This window comes from Passer domesticus, chromosome 6, assembly GCF_036417665.1.
Source record: "Passer domesticus isolate bPasDom1 chromosome 6, bPasDom1.hap1, whole genome shotgun sequence".
In the NCBI taxonomy this organism is placed as follows: domain Eukaryota; kingdom Metazoa; phylum Chordata; class Aves; order Passeriformes; family Passeridae; genus Passer; species Passer domesticus.
In genome coordinates, this window is record NC_087479.1 from 54,942,631 (window position 1) to 54,967,920 (window position 25,290).

The 25,290-nt window shown below is 41.0% G+C and overlaps 1 protein-coding gene across 6 annotated transcripts in view; it reads left to right on the plus strand.

Moving 5' to 3' along the window:
* Nucleotides 1-25,290, plus strand: part of SHANK2 (SH3 and multiple ankyrin repeat domains 2) — a 277,285-nt gene that overhangs the window by 99,345 nt on the left and 152,650 nt on the right. For all 6 annotated transcript variants that reach the window (XM_064425907.1, XM_064425908.1, XM_064425912.1 and 3 more), the window contains 3 exons: nt 798-1,107; nt 5,388-5,557; nt 17,075-17,188. In XM_064425907.1, coding sequence (XP_064281977.1) covers nt 798-1,107; nt 5,388-5,557; nt 17,075-17,188 — 594 coding nt within the window. The remainder of the gene's footprint in view (nt 1-797; nt 1,108-5,387; nt 5,558-17,074; nt 17,189-25,290) is intronic.

The following is a 25,290-nucleotide window of genomic DNA, read 5'->3' on the forward strand; positions in this document are numbered from 1 at the left end:
GAACGCTCGTGTGTACCAGGAGCTCACGTGGAGGGCTGGACCCTCTGCTCTGAGTCAGATTTGTGTTGCCCTTGCTTTGTTTTGTGTTGTGGCTCTTTCATTAAGGAGTTTCTTGGAGCCTTTGGATACCCTGGTGTTCCTCTGGGACGTGGCATGTGACAGAGCCAGTGTATTACCCTGGGGTAATATGCTCTATATACCATAGTAATGGATGTGGTAGGAATGCCAGGATTAGAAAGAGGGGAATGCCTGGGGATTGCAGCAGTGTAATAGAGTTCTGCCAGGACAGGAAACCGTGTCCTCAATTTTTAACCTGCAAGATGGGGATAAGGTGACTGTTCACAGATTTCAGGTTAGGCCTGAACTTGAACCTGGCCTGGACTGGTTTGGGTACCAGCTGGGGGATGGAAACTGCAAGTCTATGCATCAGGAATTCTGCTGGGCAGCCCAGTTCTGTGCCTTTCTGACTGAATGTGACAACACAGCAGGAAAATGAACTTTCTGAGCCTCAAACTTGGCAATAGTGAGGTGTTTCCCATTTCCTAGAGCACAGTTCAGAGCATTCGGCAGGCTCAGGACACTGGTGTTGCCTCACCATGCATTCAAGCCAGCAAACAGGTTAATGCTGCTCTATTGTTTTTGATTTAATGATGTTCTAAAGATAATTTGATCAGTTCTGCTGGCAAGGTGGAGTTTCTGTCTCTGCAGAAGAAACAATGCCATATGTTGCATGTGGTGGTAAACACACATGAATGTGAAATCATCTGAGATCACCCTCCATGTCTCTGTTTGCACAGTGCCCTTTAGGGAGGCTCCCACCTACTCCAACAGGAGGAGGAGGCCTCCCAGCACCTTGGCAGCCCCCCGGATCCTGCTCCGCTCCAACAGCGACAACAACCTGAACATCAACAACCTCCCCGAGTGGTCAGCCTCCTCCTCTGCCTCTTCACACCGCAGCCTTTCCCCTCACCTGCTCCAACAGATGCAGAATAATCCCAATGGAACTGTAAAAACTGTGGGGAGTTACACTCCGTCCTCCCGGAGCCGCTCGCCGTCCCTCAACAGGCTGGGAGAGGATGCCAAGAGGCAGCAGCACAGGCACATCAGGTGAGCTTTGGCTGTTTCACAGCATGAGGTACCCCTAAAGGCACCATGATGGCTTGCCACCTTCCTTTGTGTTATTTACACTCTCTAGAATGTATAGTTGTTTGAACCTCCAGCTCAAGGCCCTGGCTCTGCACATCTTCCCACAGTTGAAATAAGGATTGCATATAACAGTGAAGCTGTTTTTTGGGATACCTGGTCCCCTCACAGAACTATTGGTCATGCCTGGAACCTGTGTTGGAGCTGTTCATGGGTGAGGGAGCAGAGGCTGCTTAGGTTCTCTCTTCTGTAGGTGTGTGCTGTACCAAAGAGTGAAATAGAGGGAGTAATGTGATCTAGCAGGCATTCTGGGCAAATATCCTGCAGCTCTGTCCCACTGGAGAGCAAATCCTGACTAATTAGAGTCATGTAGGTATTGTAAGCCATGGAATAAAGCAGAGGGCTGGGGCTAAGTTGTGATCACATATGGGGGCTGCAGCTTTGAGAATGCACTGCCCTGGGCTCTGGAACTCCTGTCAAATGTGAAAGAGATGGAGCTGCACCAGGACAAGGAGTTAAAGTGCTGCAAAAAGGCTGGGAGGCATCAGAGCTGAGCACTGCTGGAGAGAGCCAGAGCTCACACGTTTTGGCCAAACACATGTAACTCACTCCTCTTTTGAAAATCAGGCTTTGTTTGTCCTGTTTCCTAATACATATAGATACATAAATGTGTGTGTGTATAGTATATATATATGTGTGTGTGTGTGTGTGTGTGTGTGTGCGTATGTCTGCTGTTCAGAGTAGAAAAGGAACTGGGCATTGTCAAGAAATGCAGCTGTTGGTTTCTCTTTGCTATTTGTAGGTGTAAGGGATATTCAGTGGAGTTTTCAAGTCAGTAAAAAAAAATGTTATGTAGTTGACACTGCCTCTGTTACCTTGCCTGTTCTTCTGCTCTCCCCGGCCGAACTGCCAGGCACTGTTTGTGATGGAAACAATACTGCTGGACAGGGGAGATCTGGTGAACTGTGAGACAGAGTTGTCTGGCATGTAAGAAGGAGTGAATTGAAGGGAAGGAAGGGGATACAGATTCCATGTACCAGTGTTTTTATGCAGCAAAGCAAGCTCATCTTGCTAACAAAGCATATGTATGTTACAATAATGGCAAAAGCTCATTTGGGTATAATTTGGGTGGCATTTCCTCACAGGGCCCAGTAACAGCTCAAGATCGGTCTGGAATAAGGCTTCAACTGGATGAGGAGTTGAAGTGAGGAGGCTGCAAGGTTCTTTTCAGAGAATGAGTGTTCTTCTGTTCCTCTGGATTCTGCTGATGCCACCAGAGAGGGAGGTTCTACCTTAGAGTTAGTGGTTATTTTAGCTGAATGGGATAAAAAGTGCCTTTTCATCAATGTTCCTGGGATAACACACTTTAAATTCTAGAAGTATAAACAATCATTTGAGCTGGGTAACAATTAGAAATTTTTTTTGATTAAGCAAGTATTTACTTGCTTTGACTTTGTTCAGCCGCTTTCCTCTTCCCTTTCTGAAAAGTAGCTCAGGTGACAATGGGAACCAATTTAATTCCTGAGAGTTTGTGGATATCAAATTTTGGTCTTTCTCTTAGTGCACCAGCATCACAGCTGCTGAAACTGCTACCTAGCTGCAGAGTTCCCTCTATGCCACCAAGACTTGTTTCACAGAAGTCCAGAGTACATGCAAGTACTGAGAAGAGAGCTGGAGGCTCTCTAAATTTAAAGACAACTAAAAGGATTTATATATATAATTTTTCCTGCAAATAATGCCTTTTCTTGCCACAGGCCCATTTTGCAGTCAGGAATGGCACCTTATATGACACTTTCCTCACAGATTTTGTTTAACTGCATGACCACCTACTTACTGTTAGCTAAATGTGGGAACTGTTGCTGTCTCTGCTTATTATTTGCAAATAATAACAGTCACCACAATGCTGTTGCTCCCCTGAGATGGAAAAGCCCTTTTGAAAAGCAGAAGGTTGTGTTGTGGAGCAGAAGCAGCCAGAAGGGGCACAGTGATGGAGAAAGTCAGACTGTGACGAAGGGTTAATGAGGTCTGTGGGATTTGTGCTGTGGAGAGGTGCTGGAGAGCCATGCTGGAAGGGGTTCCTGTGACCTTTGCAGCCCGTGTGGCTCAGGTGTTCTGTCTGCTCAAACTGAAAGAGGAGAGATTTGGATTGGATATTAGGAAGAAATTCTTTCCTGGGAGGGTTGTGAGTCACTGGAACAGATTACCCAGAGAAGCTGTGGCTGCCCCATCCCTGGGAGTGTCCAAGGCCAAACTGTTCTTGATTCTCACAAGGCTATTGCTCTTCACAGCAAAGTGGTTGGGATGAGGAGAGCTGGGAATGAAAGGAAAAGGACAGCCTTTGTGTGGAACTTACCCCACAGAAATCAGTGAAGGAGGTGCCAACACAGCCTCAGTGAGGGCTGAGCTGCCAAGGATGGCCACCTTCTTCTGGCTGAGAGGAAACATGTCTACACCTCTCTTGAAGTCTCTGCATCCTCCTGCTGCTCCTTCCTGGCACGGCACTTGCTGGGCTTGGAACCCACGCTGGGGACAAGCAAGGGAGAGGAAAGATCTCTTTTTAAAAAGTCCTGCACCCCACGTTGCAGCCCTGATTTCCATTAGTGAGCCTGTTGCCTGAGAAGTTCTGCATTCCTTGTGTGGGTTTAATGTGCCATTTCCCTTTTCTCTTTCAGTGAGGGAGAAAATGAATGTATCTTCTGTGCTCACAGTTAAAGTAGATGCTGGGAGATAACACTGGGAATAGCTGCCACCAGACTAGGCAGAAACACATTTTGATACAAGTGGAAATCAGATGTGTAGCTATAGTTTATAGATCTGAATATTTTTTTTATGGTGATGACTGTTCCTCCACTTATAAGGAAAAAGGAATGGAGCAAAAGAACTGAAATCTGAATGTCATCTTTTCCAGGCTTTCTTTAAACAACTGTGAGAGTTGGCTGAGGTTTCTGGTGCAAACTCCATCACAGACATGCAACCAGAGCTCGCTTCTAAACTCCTGAGTGGGGCTTACCATTAGCAGCATCCTTTCACAGTAACAGAATAAAACAAGGTGAAAGGGGCATGCAGTTCCAAATGGTGAAGAGGTTACTGTAGGAAAACAGGAGTGCTCCTGATAGGAAAGGTCCAATAGGTGTGGGTTTTTATCAGACTTCAGTACCTATTGACTTACTGGCTCCCATTTTGTTAGGAGACTGGTTAAAAAAAAAATAAATATGAAAACTCAGCAGACCCCAGCCCTTGTATTTCATTTTGCTTAAAGCAGTTTGAGATACTTTCTTACATGAAGGCAAGCAGACTGTTATAATGCCAAACCACCACTAAATCAAACTTCTTCCTTTGGTAGCCTAACTTTTCCCTATCAATCTCTAGTAATATTACTCCTTCTCATTAATATTTTCCTTTTCTAGACTTTGGTTAAGCCTGCAAGTTTTTATGCTTTGGGGTGTTTTTGAAGTTGACTGCTAGTGTATTGCAAGTTTGTTATGATCTATCCTATAGGTTTTCCACCCTCTTTAGTATTTGCCTCTTTTCATATCTTTTTGACAATTCACTAATTTTCCCACAGGTTTAAGAGCAATCTTATGCATTGTTCACCACCTTTCAGCAATTCCTTTTTTATACACCATGACTGTGAGTTGGTGGTGACCTGTGGCTCTGCTGGGCACATTCTGGAGTCACTGAGTGAGCTGGTGATTGCCGTCCAGAAGAAATGATCATTTGGAAAATGTTAACCACAAGTACCAGGCTTTGTGCAGATCTAAATTTAACCTTGGGCCTTGGAGTGACGAAGTAACTTGATTATTCAGTCCATTTAGTTAATTATTCAGTGATCTCACTTGTTCACTCTGTGTTACAAAGATATCCATTCCCAAGAATTGTAAATACAGACATTTTCAAGTCCCTCTGACAAATTGACATGCTGGGAATTTATGATGGGCATATAAATTTTGAATTTAATTAGGGCCTGGGAATGTGCAAGTTTAATTTGCAGAAAAACGAAAAGCTTTAATGTTGTGTGTTTTCTGTTCTAGTCCATTATGGTCAGGTGAATATTGATCATGTTTCATACTGAAAGATTTCAAACCTTGAAAGCTCCTGTTTGGTATTTTTTCTGCAGCGTTAGATGTCTTACTGGGAGACAGTTTTGTTATTCACTGCTTAATTTAATCGTGCTAATGTGATGGTAAATTATTAACTTTCCCCTTTTGAATAAGCTGTTAATGATTTTTCATTTCAATTTCCAGTGCCGTTTACAGTCCCAGTGCCAACAAAGATACTCTGTCTGCCTTGGATTATCAGGGTCCCAAAAGGAAGCTCTACAGTGCTGTCCCTGGGAGACTTTTTATCGTTGTAAAGCCATATCAACCTCAAGGGGAAGGGGAAATTCACCTGCACAAAGGAGACAGAGTCAAAGGTGAGCACGTAATTAATTTGGAATAAACCTTTTCTCCTGCTAGGTGGGAATTTTATGTAAAAAATCTCTTTTACACGGGTGGAAATAATCTGTACAGTGAAAGTGCATTTATGCATTTGTTTCTTTGCAGGGTATTTTGCTCCTGGTTCTGTTTTGTAACCAATGCATATTTAGTTGCCGCTTTAACTGACTTCAAAGTGCTGCCACAACTCACAACTCTGTGCAGTAATAGCACCATTTTCTCTTACTCAGGGCATGGAATTTGTTGCTGGAGCCATTCCAGAGGCACTGCTCCAGGGCTTTAAGGGGTTGTAATCCTGTCAGTTATCTAAACAACTCAGGAAGGGAGTGGGGGTAAGGTCAGTTATGCTTCAGGCCCTTTCCTCCAGGAACATTTAATTGGTTAAGTAGAAAACGTCCCCTCGTGGGACTTGGGATAAGTGGGTAGGGAGAACCTCCTGTAAATATAATTTTGGAGGAAGCATGGTGTTGCATGTGAAATTTCTGTTCACTACTGCAATTACATGCTAAGACCAGGTTTAAATCAAGTCCAAGCTTTGTTATTGCTTTGAAGGCAGTCAATACATCCAGGTACAGCTGAAAAAATGGGAGATAGGGTGTACAGGACTTGCCTTCCCCAGAGTGAGGTGTGAGGCTGTGGTTTTGCACATCCAGGTAAATCAGAATAAAAGAAACTTTGTGTTGGACCCATACAAAGCAAGAGTTATGGAAATCAAACAAAAGGGAATAAATTCAGTGTCCTAAATAAAAGTGTTAAGCAGCTGCAAATTTTCTTGCAAAGGGAACTACTTATCTCACAAAGGAAGACTTCAAATACCTCCTCCCTTGAGCCTGCAAACAGTAGCTGGAAAAAAAATAGGGAGCCATTAGAAGGTATTTTTGCATTTTTATTTTTGGATGTACTGATTCTGAAGTGTTTTTGAGTTTAATAATTTCTGTTAACTCCAGCCCTCAGTAGGTGTAAGACAGAAATTTGAAGGGTGCTGCACTTAAAGGTAAAGCATGCAAAGTTAATTTTAAATGCAAGAACGAAGGGGGAAGGTTAAACTTAGAGTCTGTAGGGCCAAGAAGAAAATTTTGCAGTTCTCAAGGTTGTTCCCTGATCAGGTAGGAAGCAGTGATTATGATCTCATGGTGCACAAGAACTAGGATGAAATTTTTGGGGTACTAAATAACTCTCTCCACTCAGTGTTCATAGAGGTCTGGCAGGTGTCAATGGAGAAGGAATGAGTGGCTGTTCTGTGGCAGGTGCTGGACACAGAGATGTTCAATTATCCTGTTGGACTCAAGGATGCAGGAGTATTCTGTTTATGTAGAGGACAGAATATTAACCACACAGGTTCTTCTTGCCAGAATAAGCCAACTCTGGGCAGTTCTGGGAAAAGACAAGACAGAAATTGTGTTTCCTGGCAAAAGAGGAAACACTGTAACAGGTTGCCTGGAATGCTGAATATTTTAGAGGCATTCCCTATCTGGGGATGGTTTACCTTAGGCTTTGAGACTGTTATATGCAGAAATAACCCCAGAATAAAGGATTTAAATTTCAATGAAATGTTTAATGTTTTGTTGGTTTTTTTTAAATAACTCATGAGCCCTTGGTTCTAAGTTGCATTAACAGTCACTGGAAAACATTGCACGAAGGAATTAGTCCACTTTTCATGTTTTCATAAAATGGTGCAGCCTAAATGTGAGACCAATGATTTTGGGGGGCACTCTAAATACTGAAATAAAAAATGGAATTATGGCTGGAGATTTTTCTTTGTGGAGAAAATGTAAATTTATTGAAAGTAATGCATTAATTATTACTGCCATTAAAAGGGGGATGTCCCCATCCTACATCAAATCATTCCTGCAGGGGTTATTTTTTCAGCTTCAAGAATCTGATTTGCACATTGAATTGAAATCTGGCAGAGTTTTTGCAGGTCCATTTGTTTTAAAGCATTTTAGCGAACTTTGCTGCAGCAAAGTCTGGTGAGGTTTCTGTATGTGTCAGCCTGCTTTGGGAGAGGGTTTGGGGAAAGAACAAGTGTACATAGGGATTGTCAGTGTTACTCCCAAGGATGAAACCTTGTGAAATGTAATTTAAGGCTGTTTGCATGGCAGGGCTGGAACAGTGTGTGACAGGCTCCCAGAGCTAATCAAAGAGAAAACTTCCAGAACAAGATCAAATCCTATTTCGTGTTACCATGTCAATGGCTCCTCAGCTGCAGCAAAAAATATGTCAGAATGAACACGGCAAGGTCATGGAGAGAACAAAGAGTGCAGGGAAAAGACAGTGGTGCTTTAAAGAGGTCTCTGTTGTGTAACAGTGTCCAAAAAGCTGCTCAAACTTTTTGTGCCAAAAATCCAGGTCCAATTAAATCTGGATTCCCGTCCCTGTTTCAGTCAAAATGTAATTATTGCTAGACAATAAATGTGGTGATAGGACAAGGAGCAATGGCTTTGAACCGAAAGATGGTAGATTCAGACTAGATTTGAGGAAGAAATTCTTCCCTGAGAGGGGGTGAAGCCCTAGCACAGGTGGCCCAGAGAAGCTGTGGCTGCCTCATTCCTGGAAGTGTCCAAGGCCAGGTTGGACAGAGCTTGGAGAAATCTGGGGTAGTGGAAGGTTATCCTTTCACTGGGAGAAGGCTGGAACAAGATGATCTTGAAGGTCTCTTTCAACCTAAACTATTCCAGGATTCTGTGATGTTTTAAAAAAATTACTCCATGTGAACAGGATGGGCTCCCTCTCCATCCTCCAAAAGCACAGACAGTAGAACTCAGAGTCCTCAGTGCTGTGGGAGTGCCAGAACTGCTGACTATAAGGAGATCCTGCATTTTTTCCTCTTTCTGAGTAGGAATTCTTGGTACTGGATGTATTTTCTGTCTTTTACAGACTTACTTAGCAAGACCATAGCTCAGCCTGTTTGGGGTTTAGCAACTTGCTCTGCGCAGTACTTGGAAGAAATGGGAGAATATTAAACCCCATGGAATTAAATTTTCCCTTCACTTTGGACACATCTTATCCTCACTGAGGAATGGAAAAGCTTTGTCTTGGCCCCTCTCCTCTGCCAGATTGGTGGCTGCACTGTTCTGTGTAAGACACTGATGCCCAAGCCCTGGCTCTTGGATTGCTCTGGGGAGCTCAAACGTGGCCTGGCACTGGCACTGGCTGTGTGATTGTGCCCCGTGTTCAGGCTGACCCCGGGGAGATGCTCATCACGAGGACATCCCATGAGACTAATCACAGCAAAGATGTAGCAAGGCATTTATTGCAGGGATAAAAACCCAGAACAACATATTAGAGAAAGGGATTACTTGGGAAATGTTTTTATGGATTTTCTTTTTTAACTTGGCAGAATTAGAAGGGTCACAGAGAGGGATGAATTCCTAAACTCTTGATGAAAAAATCAGTTGTTTTCATCAGATGGAGATGAAGCAGGGTTGTGTTTTTTTCTTTCTAAAACTGGTGGAAGTGCATCACTGACAATAGTTCACAGTGTGTGATACAAGGAAACTGCTCAGAGAAATCTGTGAATGGGCAAGGTTCAAAGAAATGTAAACTAAACAAAATGGTCTTGTATTCATAGGATATTACGTAGCCTGTACAAAAATACCTGCTGTATTTTTAGTTGTTAGTCATACACACTGACATCATTTGTGTGTCTGCCACTCATGAGAGAGGAGCCATGGCTGCTTGCAAAAATAAATCTGATATCTTTATTTATACCAGAACTGCCCTAATCTTATGTTTTCACATAAATAAAGGAGACCTAGTTTGATTCCTCACTGAAACACTTCTAATATTATGTTTTTATATATTTTTCCTTCTTTCTTCTGTATCTGAAAGTCCATAGCAATAAATCTGCCACACAATCTAAATGCACACAAACACATAAAATATCTGTAAAATGAATTTGAATCAGCTTTTGTGTTCCTAAATTGAATTCTTGCACTGCAATTAAGTGGACTCTTTGATACCAAAACTCAGAATGCAATGCTCAAAAAATTCTTTGTGAGCAAATTAGCAGTTTTCTTGTCCATGAAGATAAAGCAATAGAGAAGGTTTTTGGGAACGTAACAGGTCTGGGTTCCAGGTGCAGACAGGCTCTGGTTACTTCAAAAATAAAAAAAATCAGGATTATTTTCAGAGTCTGGGTTATATTACAACATACCTAAAATACATGTGAACTATCCTTCACTTACTTAGAAAGAAAAAAACCTACCTGATTCAAATACTTTGAGAGCATTTGAAGTCTCACCCTGCTCACAGCTTTGTTTTTCATGATCTCTCCAGATCCTTCTTCTTTCCAGGCTGTCCCCCCACAACTCTCTCAGCCTTTTCTAGTGCCCAGTGTATGGAAAAACAGGGAGTTATTTCAGTATCTCAAATATGCTCCAACAGACTTCCATGAGCCCTCTGAGATGCCTCTGGTGCAGGCACATCACAGAAGGGTTGTGGTAAACCCAAATGCAGCTCTCAGCTCCATTCCTCGGGGTCAGAGGAGCAGGACTAACTCAGTAGCAGCAGCTCAAGCATCTGCTCTGGGCAGGAAGTCAGTAGTTCTGTGCATCAGAAATATTGACCCTTGTGACTCTGCTTTTATTTCAGCATGATCTCAGCCAGCAGGGCAATCCAAATATATCACTAACATTTTCATTTCTTGTGAAATCCACTTGTAAGTCATTTTGAAAAAGAAAGATTATTAAACCCCTGCTGTGCTCAAAGATATTGCCAACAGACAGTGCTTGTGGGCAGGAGGAAAGTTGGTCTCCTGGGCTTTACTTGTTAGATTAGTAAACAAAATACTGGGAAGGGAAGAGCCTCAGAAAGGCTGTTCTGTTTCTTCAAGAGCATTTTGTACCTTGTGTGTGTAAGTGTGGCAGCAAAATTGAACCTAAGAGGTTTGCAAGATATTGTTCAGCTGCTTTTTCACATGAAGGATGAAATGAATGTGAAATAGAATATTAATCTTACCCAGGTTCACTGGTCTGTTTTGCTTCCTTTCTGTCTCCTGACTTGAATGGTTTGATTTCAGCTCTTAACACAATAAACTATGGCTCATCACACGTCCTATCAAAACTCATTCCTTCGAGCTGCTTGTGCCTGAAGAGCAGGACAGAGTGGTGCTCTCAAAATGTGACAAAGACCCAGACTTGCTCCTGCTCCAGCAGGAGCGTTCCCTTTGCTGTCAGAGGCCATGGGAAGGGATCAGGAGGTAAAAGCATCCACAAATCCCCTGTCATTGTGCTTGGCTACTTTAATACATGCTTTCTTGAGTAGTCAGCAGCTGGCCTGGAATATTCAGGGGACAGGGAGCACCAGGGGTCAGAGAGGAGCTGCGAGTGCACCAGTGTGGTGCAACACAACACTCCAGGCTCTGCATCTAGGTTGGCTTGGAGCCCCTTCTCCATTAATTTTGTCTGAGTTCCCCTGATTTCAAGTTTGGGCATCACTGTGGAGAAGGGCAAACTTGACTCTGCACCTTCCTCTACAGAGCTGGGGATCAGAGGGTGGATTTTTATAGTAGAAACAGACGACCCCCCAGCCAGGGAACAATGTGCTCTGACTCCATGATTCAGAAGGCTGAACAATTGCTTTATTAAGCTAGGTTATATTACACTAATACTCTATTAAAACTCTACTAAAGAGATACAATACTAAGGAATACTAAAGAAAAACCTGTGACTGTCTGGAGAGAGTCAGGACACAGCTTTGACCCAATTAGCCAAGGAAACAAAACAACCTTCACCGGTGTCCAATAACTAAATCACTTTCAGTAAACAATCTCCATAACACATTCCACCTGTGCCAAACAACAGGAGCAGTGAATAGAGACAAGAATTGTTTTCTCTTCTTCTCTGAGCTTCTCACTGCCTTACCCAGGAAAATCCTGGGAGAGAGAATTATGTCTCTCTCTGTTTGGAGAATGTGAATACCACAGACTTTTGCAATGTGTGATTTCTGACCAAAACTCAAATCAGTGCAGACTGATTCCTCACACTGTTTTCATCTCTCCCTCACTATCTCAAAACTATTTCATAGACATGTAAATAACAGGGAAAAGGTGATCTTCATAGAACCTTTATGGCGAGGGGAAAAAGCTCCCACAGAGGGCCAAATGTTGAACAGCTCAGCTCACTCAGTTAAATTTCAACTGAGCCATATTTCCTCAGACTCAGAGGATTAGGTGCAGCTTATTGTATTTGTAGGTTTGACGTAGAGAGTGGTTGCTCTGTTAGTAGCCCCAGTCATCTCCATCATCCAAGATTCTTTTCCTGAAGTGCTTGTTTGCACTATTTCTTTTCTGGGAAAGCAAAGGTGAGAAAAGGTGAAGAGGTGTTTTAAGTCAGGACCTCTGTGTTATCTCCCTAATTTGGTCAGCTCCCATAACTCAAGCTGGGAAGCAACTGCTGCATTTCCTTCTTCACCACAAGAAATGTCTGTAGGGCCACAGTCCAGTCTGACTGCTCAGGTCAATTAGCCAGAGTCATTAACTGCAGATACACGAGGCTTCCCTTCCAGCCTGTGGGTGGAGTGCCCAGGAAGGTGTGTGTGTATGCTGGAATCCTCCCTGTGCCTGGCAGCAGGGTGAGGGGCACTGAGTTCCTCACACTGCCGCTCTGACCTCTGTCAGGCTCTCTTGATGGCATCTTTGGGAGCCAGAACCTGCCTGCCCAGGAGACAAAACAGCCAGATCCTGCTCAGCATTCCTCACTGAGGGAGGGAGGGATTGCTGTCAGGAGCCAGGAGGGGCAGAGGAACAGAGTCAGAAAAATCCCTGTCTTTAACAGAGAGCGTGATTAAGTTGTAACTTGTGCTGACCTTCATTTATGTTGTGCGTAAAATCTGTTTTCATCAAAGAATCGTGGAGTCATAGGATGTTTTTAGGGGTTGGGATGGACCATAAGGGTCATCCAGTCCCAGTCCCTGGCTTTGGACACATCCAGGGATGAGACACCACAGCTCCAATAAGTATTCCTGCATATATTGTCTGTCATTTGGAGGCTCTCCTGCCAAAGACAAATAATTCTGAAAATTTATGTCAGACAACAAGCAAGGGAAAAGCCTAAATCACAATGTTAATTATTTCTGAGAGAAAAAAAGTTTGGTCTCTATACCAATTAGAAATTAAAAATCTGCTGTATTTCAAAGAAGAAAATTGAGACAAATTTTGCATCAGGACACAAACCCAGAGTTTTTACATCACCACAGACTGGTTCAGCTGTTAATTTCTTTTTTCAATGGATTTACAGCTTTATACTTTACTTTCATTCTGTTGATTTTTCCTTTTTTTTTTTTTTCTGCTGGTTGCAGAAATGTTCTTTATTCCCAGAATATGGTCTCTCATTCCCAATTCATATGATTATTTATTTTCCCAATAAAGAAGAATGCAGTTTATCCAAGCACTAAAAATTGATTTAGATATTACAAAGACATTTTAGGTACAGGCTGTAACAGCTGTAAAGACATTGGCCTGAATTTGGCTTTAAATTTCCTTGACATTTTTGCAAATAAGGCTGCCTGGAATAATTCACTCCTGGGCATTTCAATATCACAAGGAATTTAAAAACAGTAGTCACCATAATTTGTTTGGGGAAAAATACTTTCATTTCGTGTTGGGGCATGGAGGGAGCTGTAATGTGGGAGGATACAAATTCTATATAATTTTGATTAAAATTATTTTGATGGTATATTGAGTAATTAATCTGTTTGAGATTAATATCAACTAATATCAATTACAATAGATACATTGCCAATAGACTTAAATTTGCAAGAGACAAAGCAGTCTATGCTCTATTAATTTTATCATATGTAATATTTAAAAATATTATATATATTTAATTTTCTGGCAGAATCTTGCTGATTTTAAGTATAATGCTTTAAAGGCATTAAAATACAAGCTCCTGATTGTCACCTGCCTATCCATGTTTTCTTGTTACCCACTTGTTTGGTGCTTATCCAATCTTGCTTTGCAGTTTTGTTCATATAATTGGACATAACTCCTCTTAAACCACACTTTTGTTGTAAAGATGTGCTAGGATTCCTCATGTTACAAGAATCTTTATTTCACTCTTACAACATCAGATTCTTTTTGTAATTCAGGTTGTGTGTGAAGAGCATCTGACCTGCTTTTGCCATAGCAACCACACCTTTTGATTTTACCAAAAGAAAAGCAAAAACCACTGGAAATTAGAGAGCCTTATTATTAAATTTGGGAAAGTTATCCTTTCATTTACCATTGTTTTGTCCTTCAGCAGGGAAAACATTGATTAGAAAATCTCTTGCTGGTAGCAAATTATCTGTTACAATGAGTCTCTTAAAACACTATTGGGAGAGGAAAGATAGAAATGAAGGCCTCATTCAAAAAAAACCACTCATGGGTACAATAGGTAAATTACATTTTTCTATTTATCCTTTAAGTTCTCCACTTTGGACTGAGCAAAGTGTTGCCAGTTTTTATAGATCTGTACTTTATTATGGCCTTGGCTCATGCTGCAAAATTTCTTATTAATGGCACCACGTGAGAGGGAAGAAGATCATTTCAAGGTTTTAGGGGATGCAGAACCAGCTCGAGCTCAACTTCTGTACTGGAATATGAGCTTGTCCCCCATATCCAGCAATTTGTCTGTCTGCACATCAGCTGAATCCAGGGCTGTCCCTCATTTGCCTCTTGTGTCAACTTTGTGCCTCTTGCAGCTCCAGCAGGCTTTTCCTCTTTCTCCTGGCCCCCAGCGTGAGGTTTTTCCCAGCATGCTGAAGGCTGCCTGCATTCCAGCAGCACTCATTTCACCCTTCCACTACTTTTCCATAGATGTTATGTCTTCAGGCAGGACTACACGTGTTTTTCCTTTGCTCTGGCTATTAGTGATGGCTAATACTCAATAATTTATATAATAATGGGCTAAAGTGGGTCTGGTTCTGCTCTGTAGGAATCCCTTTTCACCCTGCACTTACAGACAGTCTTCCAAGGCAAATTTCATTTCCCAAAAGTGTTGATTTGCATCAGCTGCTACTGCCATAAACACATGAAATCACTCCATGGGTACCTAACTTCTTCCGTACAGTGCCTCTCTCTCTCTAGAGCTGGAATTGGGAGTGTCAGCGGATCTGACAGATAAATAAAATACCAAATTAGGGAAGTTTGTCTCAACATCTAAGTAGTTTTTGTTCTGAGCGTCTTGCCAGTTTGTGGAGTGAAATTCAGGACTGAGATTCAGTGCTGAAAACTCCTGCCCACCCCCCCTTCCAAAAGAAAAAAAAAAAAAAAAAGAAAATAAGGCAGATATTTACTGGCAATATGACTCTCATTGTCTAATATTTGGAAATTTATTTTGGCTGGAGTTCTACACTCTCTTTCTGACTGAAATTAAACCAATGTACAGTTGGTTTCTACAATGATTCTGATATATACATATAGATTATTAAGTTTTCCTGGTTCTTTATCTCATATCTAAGAACTTCTTTCTTATGTGAGTAGATGTTACATTGTCAACAATGTATTGCAAGCTGCTGAATTCCCATTTTATACTGGATGGATGATCAGGGAATGTTTTATGTAACACTGAGTTATCAGATGGACAATGTGTGTTAGTTAATGTGCACAGGCTTTAAATATTTTTAACAACACCCAGAATACAGTAACGTATTTTTTCATTAATTATGCCCCATGTTTATATATTTTTTAAAAAAGACATGCTAACATTTTTTAATTCAGCTCAATTTTCAGTGTAGAGTTTTGGTGTCATCCAAGGTCAGTGCCCTCTCCTAGTATCCCATAACTTGTTAGGTTTATAGGAGTTATATGTTATAGGTTTTCTTATATATGTCAAGAAGGTGCTTGACAAATTGTGCATTTGGGACCCATCCAGGTGTAGGACTTTTCTTTAATGGATGTTTCCTGGGACTTAGTATATACTCCTTACTGTGGTGGTGTGTAAATGTGCAGTTCATGGAATCTGTCTCTTGGAATATACTACATTAAAAGGCTTAAAAGTGATGTATTTATAAATATTTTAATGTCAAATGTCTCTGTTAATAGATGGCCATGTTCTGTTAAGTGATATCACAAATAGTTGGGGGTTGCATTAATAAAAGCCCTGGTAAACATTTACTTTCAAATGCAGTTTTACAGCTCTTGGTGTCTCAAACCAGACTGCTTTCACATTACCAAGAATTTTAATTTTTTTTTTGCTTTTTTGGGGGCTCTGATTGATTTCATTTTAATTCTGCTCTGTAGCAGTGCAAATCAAGTTCAGCTTCAGTGCCCTTAGTCACAGCAGCAGCACTGATCCCGAATTCAATTGCAGCCAGGCAGGGAGCAGGGTTTTAAAGCCTGGCAAGGTTTTAACAGTGCCAGAAGTGCTGGTATTGGAGACCATCAAAGCAGCTCTCTTTTATGTCCCTCCAGCACTGAAATACCCTGCAGAGGCAGGATCCCAGGTGCTGGAATCCCTCAGCAGAGAGATGGATTTGGGCTAGTTGGCTTTGATTTTCAGCAGGGGCTGTTGGGGCTGAGCTGGCACTCAGTGGATGGAGCTGGGCTGACTTTGGGAAGCTCTGAGCTCTTGTGCTGTGTGTCTGATCCATAATCCAAATCAGCATGGTTTTGTTGATGTATCACCTTTGTTTCAATATTAATGTACAGCATCTTTCTAACAGTACATTTATAGTCTTCTAATATGTAGTAAACATACAGTGGTTTGCAGGAACTTCTATAATACTAATTTAAACACCATAGCAAGTATTTAGGGTCCTTCCATCACCATAATTCACCTCCGGTTGCTTACTTATAAAATTCTTGCTCTGCAGGCTTTTGTCACCATCCTTTCTGAGTCCTAGAATTAATATCAAGATAATTAGAAGTGCCAGATAAAGACCTCTTCTCCTATTGACAAATCATTCTCCTCCATATTGTTGTTTTCTTCTATTGAGAAAAAAAAAAATCATTGAAATGTTTCAAAAGGCATCTCCATTGTGGATCTCACCTATGGGAGGTTCAAGTGTTTGCTGTGTATTCAAGCCCTTAAATCATATTACTCAACCTGCATTGCAAATCCCTGGAGCTACCCACTAAATCAAATAGCATGTTTCCTTAGGAGGCAGGAAAAGCAGGAGATATCAAAATATGTCTTATTAAAATCCAGTTCAGTGTGGGTGCAATTTGACAATGGGTTCAGCACTTCATTTCAGCAGACAAGACACTGGATTTTTGGTAGTGGTATTATCATGTATTTATCCTTGATTAATCCAGCAGTGAGAACACTGAAAATGGAAACAATTGTGTGAAGTCCAGAGAAACTTGTGGTAAAAAAATAAATTTGGGGAGTGGTTACAAAGACTTAGTAGGGAGGGTCCTGCTTAAAGATTACTCTGTGCCCATTTTGGGAGTACCATCATTAGTTATTGTGCAATGTTTGCCAGTTTTCAGAAATTACTGAAGGTGTAATGCAAAAATGGTGTATTTGTGTGAGGAGGCAAAGTGTAACACTGCGTGTGTCTGCTCTGTTTAGTGCTGAGCATCGGAGAAGGTGGATTCTGGGAAGGCAGCACCCGGGGACATATTGGCTGGTTTCCTGCAGAGTGTGTGGAAGAAGTTCAGTGCAAACCAAATGAAAGCAAACCAGGTAATCACATCAAGCTCCTGTTGAACCCTAATGTGACAGATGCCACGTGTCTGTCCCAACAGACACCTCAGGGCCTTTGTGTTATCCAATTCTCTCCTCAGGGAGAATTGGATAAAGCTGAGCTGCTGAATTAAAAAAAATACAGGTGGGTTTATTGATTGGATTTTACTGTCCAAGGAAGCAGACTTTCTCGTGAGGAACTATGCTGGGAAGTACCAAAGCTTTTACACAGAGGGGTATGCAGACATTTCGTATAGGATTATGTTGTTTTTTATTTTCTAAAGTGTGGGAGAATGTCTAATGAGACAAATAAATAAGGGAAGAAAACTTGGCCAGTCATTTCCCAGTCTGAGGGAGTTACATAGTGCATTTAGCTCTTGTCCTCTGCCCTGTTGACCTTTCTCTGAATGCTAGAGGAGGCATCCTTTAGTGGGATGTCCCATACCCATCCTTACTGATGACAAAGGAAATGGAATCCTCCTTTATCACACACGTGTATTGCCACAAGTAACTTTAAGCAAGGAGCCTTTATAGTCCCGGTATATTAAAAAAAAAAAAAGAAGAAATCTACATTAAAGCAGGTTATTTTAAGAATTACCTACCATCTCATCATTTCTCTGCTTTTAAGAATTAAGATGTGAGGACATCCTCTCTAATTAAAAGCTCATTATAAATGGGCTATGAGAATATAATTAATGTTCTCCAGGAGTGTATGCAGTTTGAAATAATCTATTGATGTGTTTTTAGATCTCTGTTGTATTGATTAAAAACTTCTGGCATTGCACAGATGATACACTAAAATTTATGCATTGTATCATTCATTTACAGATGCTTTTCTTTTATGCATGTCATTATAAACTACAAGGTATACTTTTCTTTTTTTTTTCCTATGTGGAAAGGTTTTTCCTTTCCTATCTTCCTTTTGAGAGGGGAAAAGAGGAGGAGGGAAAGCCAGATCTAATATTTGGAGAGAATAGATCCAGGCTCCAAGAACAGAGGGAGAACAGTCATGTAGCTCTTCAAAGGGCTTGAGAAAAGTCAGAATTTAGAGATGGAGATATATTAAACAAAAGGAAGACTGAAGCTGGAATTTCCCAGTGTAGGAAGAGTAATCTTGCATTAAATTTGAGCTGTCCATTTGTCTCCAAATCTGTAGAAAATTCTGAGGGTATGAAGTTTAAAGACAAGAAAGAAGTTTTGCATCTTTTTAGTGATTTTGAAGAGAGAGTAACCTACCTGTTTGTTACAAACCCTTAAAGACTTACTTGAAAATTACTTTGTGAGGTAAATTCAGTATGTCACAGAATTGTCTTAATAGACAGTGATTGTTTTTTGAGAAAGAATGTCTTTGATCATTCCAAGAAACACAAAAATTAAGAAAATAATTGTCACAATAGGAACAAAAGTATTATGAAAGCTGGAAGTAATAAAATAATATAAACAGGAGCATTTTACAAATTTTCTGACATGAAATTATGAAGACTTATGCCATATGTCTGGCAAAGCACCAGACATTTACTGTAATTTATAACTATTGCCTTCTTTCTGATTATTTTCCTGTTTGCTTATGGTACAGTGGGAATAATAATGTTAACATAGCTTAAGGCTTTAAATATGCCATTCTTCTACTCTAAAAAGGATGAAAATGTAAATAGCAACAAAAGGGACACATTTTCTCTGGCAGTGAACTTGTGCACTCCCATATTTTGCTGGGCTGTCTCAAAAAATGTCCCATACCCAGAATGAGGTTCAGTGCTTCTGTGAGTAATGTGATAGAGGTTGGAGCTGGGAGGGAAATGAAATATATGGAATGCACAGTATGTGCCATATTATTATTGAAATACGGCATGGAGTGAAAGCAGCTGATCACAGAATTGCTCTGTGCATTCCCTCTGCATAGGAAACAATGGGAATGAAAGGGAAAAGCTTTATAAGCAAAAATCAGTCAGTATTCCCTCTGAGTAAAAATGCAGAAGTAATTTAGAAAAATGTGTTAGGCATGGTGAAATGATTAGAAATTAAATTAGGTCTGTTGGGATTGCTGAAAGAACATCAGCTGAGAAACATCACAAACTTGTGCCACTTGCAAGAATTTGCATCGTGGTCTTTGCAAAGCAGCAGAACTTCTTATGATAATGATTTAGAAAGTAGATCAATTCAATGTGGAGGAAATGAAGCTCAGACTCAGCCTTTTCCACACCAGCACCACAGCAACAGTTCTTTCCCCTCAACGAGATTTAGGAACATTTCTTCCAGCAGCTTCCCTTTGCTATTAAGTTTGAACAATTGGGTTTAATAGAGGCTTGTCATTTGCACACCATGAGTGAAGGAAAGAGGAATAGTTCTTGGAAAAAACAAACTCCAATTAAACACTCCAGGCTCAGTAAAACTGCTGGGCAGGTGTTTCATGTCAGGCTGATGTATAATCCCCCCTCTAAGGAAAGCTCCATTTTTAGGGAACGTTATTGCATTCCCAACTGTTCTCTGGAAGTGGGCAGGACAGAACAGCACCTGGTTCCTATGTTCTCTTCAAAGATATCATGCCAGCTTGGCAGGTTCTGTTTTCACAAAAAAAATCATATTGACTGGCATTAATTCTACTTCCTTTCTTTTATCCTCCATTAATTGAGATTTGTAGGAATTGCTCCATTATTTTGCTAGGGTTGATGCCAGGTCTGTGAGCTCCCAGTTATCCAGGTTGTTTCATTTGCCCTTGAATGGCACCAGCACAGGACCCACTGCTTTCCAGTTTAAAGAAGTTCCCTTGACATTTGAGATCCATTGGAAAAAGAGAAACAACAAAGAAAATCATTATTGTGGTCTGCTAAATTATTTTGTCTGCTTTTAAAAAATTCTTACAAACAAGACTTTCATGCTACCTCATTTTCAAAAGTGCCAGTTTTTGACATTTTCTAGCCAGTTTTTAATATTCTGCAGAATTATTCTGAGAGTAGAAATATTCCCTCAGATGAGGTTGGCACATCATCTTGCATTTTACCTGCTCAAGCAGAGAATACAAATGTCACATATTTACTCTTTCTGCATTGACAGTTATCTTGTGTTATTCAGTAATGAGCCAATTCCATTCTGAAATATCTTTCTATGCTGAAATATGTTAAAATGTTTTTGGTGGTTTTTTTTGCTAAAATGTTCTGGGTAAGTTGAAAAAATGTTTCTCCTGCTTTAATTTAGATGCTTCTGTTTGCTTTTCTTCTATCATAAGGTATTACATGTACTTGAGAGACTTACTACATAAATGCTTTCAATTACACTTGTGATTTTATGCTCCACATCCTTCAGAATTCAGGGCTATCTGATTGCCCACAACTGAGGTGAAGTATTCATTTTCAGAAGTTATCTTTAGTTACATTCCAACTTTATCATTTATTACTCCTCCTTCCCTAAAGTGCCTGGAGAGCTCCTAGATTTTACAAATGATACTGATATAAAGGCAGACTCAGTGTGTCTGAGAGATTCTTGCTATCTTTCAAATCTTGTCCTCCTCAGTGCACCTTTCCTTGAGTTCCAGCCTCATTTTTAATATTGTCTTAGGCTGAGTTTTCATTCCATAGCCTCTTTCATGCCTTTTTCTATCCTGTGCACTTGGGATACACCTTATTAGTAGCTGCAGGAGTGCTGGGAGTTTATTTCAGATTGGATCTGATGCGAGCACACGGCTGCAGTGACCATGAGCAGTTCTCAAGAGCTCCTTTTTCCAGGCAAGGATCTGGTCTGTGCAGCCCGGGCTGTGCCAGTCCCGGGGGCTGTGGCACTCTCAGAGGCAGCACTGGCAGGGCACATTCCCGGCCCTGCACTGCCCAAGGAGCTGTGCCCATGGAACTGTGCCCATGCTGACCTCTAGTGTCACAGCAGACTCTGCCAGGCTCCACACTGGCTTTTCCTTTCCAAAGTGGCACAGCGGCATGGGATATTTATGTCAGGAAAGGCCTGTATCAGGAACAGTGTGGCCAGCAGAACCAGGGAGGTCATCCTTCCCTGTACTTGGCACTGGTGAGGCCACACCTGGATTGCTGTGTCCAGTTCTGTCCCCTCAGTTTGGGAAGGACATTGAGATGCTGGAGCACGTCCAGAAGAGGCAACAAGGCTGGAGAGGGGCTGGGAACACAAACCCTGTGAGGAACGACTGAGGGAGCTGGGGGTGTTCTGCCTGGAGAAATGGAGACTCAGGGGTGGCCTTATCACTCTCCACAGCTCCCTGAGAGGTGGGGTTGGTCTCTTTCTCCAAGCAGCAACTGACAGAACCAGAGATCACAGTCTGAAGCTGCACCAAGGGAAATACAGGGTGGATATTAGGAAAAAGTTTTTTATGGCAAGAGTTGTAAAGTACTGGAATGGTCTGCCCCAGGAGGTGGTGGAGCCACCGTCCCTGGATGTGTTTAGGAGAAGGCTGGATGTGGCACAGGGTGCCATGGTTCAGTTGAGGTGTCAGGGCAAGGGTTGGACTCCATGATCTTTAAGGTCTCTTCCAGCCCAGTCATTCTGTGATTCTGTGAACTCTGAGACCTCAGGGATCACCGAGACCACCCTGTCAGCCAGACTGAGTGCTACCTTCAGTCCCTTCCTAAGCACAGTGCCTGTGCTTTTGTTTGGTATCCCTTATTTCTGAGTTTCCAGCAACTTGAAAACGCAGTGACAGATTATCCAGGAATAGTAGAGTTCCCTTGCAATTTCTTTTTTACTTATGTAACTGTACACAGGTGTTAAAAGCAGAAACTGCAGCAATCCCTGTCCAGCATTCCCTCTTGATCGCAGAAGTTACCAAACAAGTCCAAGCTGTGTTAATGAAATGCATCCTTTTGCTGTTTCTGAAGCAGAGAATTTTCTCTTTCCCACATTCTTAGTTTTTAATGCCGTGTGCGTTCAGTAAAACCAGATTTGTTCCTCATTTCCACCATCCCTTTTTATAATTAGCACAACACCTTCCCAGGCAGTCGAGCCAGCCAGGCTGCTAGAAAATGGATTTGCCTTTCTGCAAGAAGGAAAGATGCTTTACTGTGGATTGAGGAGCTGACATCTGTACTGGCCTTCCAGAAGGACAGGAGTCTTGGTTTCCCAAATTTGCTGTCTGGACATAATAGATACCTATATGTAAAACCAGTGCCTTATCCCATATAATTGATTCTATTATTCTGTGTTCAACACAGCAGTGGAGAGGGAAAAATACTGATAAAACTCTCTTTTCATCCAGCCTAAATGTCACCTTTTATGAATGACCCAAATTAGCAAAATCCTTTTTAACAAATTATTCCTGATTTGTTACGATCAGTTCTGGCTAATTTTTAGCTAGAAAGGTAACTGAAGAATAAACAGAAATGTTGTGGTGTTTATTAGATCTCTGAAAAATTCTATGCACAAATAACTTTGGAAACCACTAGAAATAAGTGGATTTCAATGAGACAGAAGAGATGCTATCTCACCAAATGAGCACCTCAAGGGTTTTGATGATAAAGTTTGATAAATTCTCCCTCCACAAGATTTTCACCTTGTGTGAAATCTTCCAGAAGGTGCCTGTGTGCCTGTGACAGAATTATTGTGCAATTTGAACTGTTTGGCATGAGAAGCAGCAGTTAAGGACAAAACATTGCTGCAGCTGGAAGGACTAAATGGAGGAAATATAAAAGAAATTTATATACGTGAGGGAAAGATATTTTTGTTGGGAAAGTTAATCACAAACATTGTCATGGCAGTAGTGTAAAGAGCTAAGAAGTTCTAAGAGCTGGGAAAGATGTTCTGCCTCGACCGTGCAGGCTGGACTCAATGTGGCCAAGAGAATATAAAGCCAAATTAAAATCAAATTTAAAAGGCAACACTGCCTCACGTGTAGTTGAAAAAGTGTGCTATGATGCAGATAAAAGGCACCCATTTCAAATGGGTTGAAAACTCAAAGGATGACTATTACACCTTCATTGTTATATTATATTATATTATATTATATTATATTATATTATATTATATTATATTATATTATATTATATTATATTATATTATATTATATTATTATATTATATTATATTATATTATATTATATTATATTATATTATATTATATTATGATATTTTTAATCCTAGTCAGGCTCTGAAGGTGGGATCCCCCTGTAACCCTGGTACCCAGAACCCAAGCTGACAGGTCAGGCACTGTTCATTCAGTCCCCCTTGTCTTGAGGGATGTCATCCAAAGCTCTGACCTCTGAAATACTCTTTCCTGCCTTGCTTCTGTGTTTTGCACAGCCAACCACCTGGCTCGTGGGATTCTGAACAATTTCATCTTTTGAGAAGTGATTTTTTGCTACATAATGTTTCCCATGGACAGATCCATTCCCATTATTAAAAATAATGGAAATGGATGACAACACTCAACACAGTGATCATGCACAAAGATACTCTGTGTCTGATTTATGTTTTAGAAAGATAAGGAATATGCCATATACCATATTTTTGCATAAACTGCATTCTCCTCCATCAATCAATGGAAAAACTACTGCAACCAAAAAAAAAAATCTATGCAAAGAACTAGATGTGAGGTGCTGGCAAGCCAGCCCACAAAGCCCAGCTGACACAGGAGCTGGGTGCAGTAAAATCAACTAATTCTGACAACTTTCTGTAGCTGAGGATGTAAATCAACCCCACTTTTTTGTCTCAAGTGATGGAAATTCAAAGAATGAGCCTCAGCAAGTTTCTGCACTTTAGCTTTGCTGAGCGAGGCATTTGTGTTCCCAGTGATGATAAACAGCAGTTTGGGAAAAGGCTCTGAAATGAATCATCACTCAATAATAATGGGAGCAGGGAGGCAGAGGTGACTGGAGAGCTGGTTTTATCTGCAGGCTGCCTAGGGGAGGGAGCCATCTGCCTCCCACACAACCTGCAGGGTGTCCTCTCTGGCCAAAGGTGCCTTGAGGGGCCTTTCCTTCTTTCAGTCTTGATCTGAGCAAGAAGCAATAGAGATTTCTTGCTCTAACAGGAGTATTTGTTAGAAATCCTTGGGAACATGGAGTCTAACAACCCATTTCTTAAAAAATAATGCAGGTCTGGTTTGAAGGAAGAGTAAAATACAGGATTCCATGATAATAATTTCATCATTTGTCAAGGTTTTGAGGGAAGCATAAAGCCAAAACATCAAAAGAATTTCAAATTAAAAAAAAAAAAAAAGCAAGCCTATGTCTAGAGCTTGTAGAGAATGTAAGCTTGTCTGCATGCTTGTCTCTGAATAAGGAATTTTAATTCATAATATTTTACTGTCTGGGCTGCTCAGCTGACATGTACTTCATCCCTTTCACTCCCATTTTAATGCTTGCTAAGAGCCACTTAGGAATAACTCTAATCAGCTGGAAAGGAGCAGCACAACTCTCCAAAGCATTGAAATAGGCTAAAAATAAATTGCATGGCAATATAAAATGAGAGTTACATGGTAGGAAACTCAGCATTTCCAGTGCATCTGGGATTGCTACTGTGTAAAATCGGACATGCAGGTGGGGAGTTTTTCCTCTTCTGGTTCTTTCTGCCTTTTTTTTTCCCTCAAGAAGTCATCTGTCACACCAGAGAGGATCAAAGAAGTGCAAACTCTGAGGGATGTCTCAAGAAAGGAGTTACTATGATGGTTTATTCCTTTTACTTCCAGTGATGCATTCCCATTTTCTGTTCAAAATCACAGCCCATGGAATATTTTCAAGTTGAGAGCAGATAGAGACATCAGAGATGTCTAATGTTACAAATTACTGTAGAAGCACCAAAAAGTTAAAGCTATGAAGTGAATGATTTATGAAGTGATGGAGCCTCCTGGGGAATTTAAGCCCAATTATTGGTTTAAGAGAGAATACTTCAGCTTGTGGCAAAATTTGAGCAGCCCTGTTCTGCAACATGCTAAAAACCTAGGAGTAATACCTAATTTTTGATTCCCAGTGGTTCTTGTGGAAACTGCTCATAGAACTTGTTTTTTTCAAGCCATTTAAATCTGTTTTGAGCTTCTCGAATTTTAACAAACCTGGCAGATCTTAATGACTGTTAGTAGACAAAAATCTGTAGCTTTTACCGCCTCGAATTCTGGAGCATTTTGAATTTCATAAAGAATATGTATATTCATTCCAG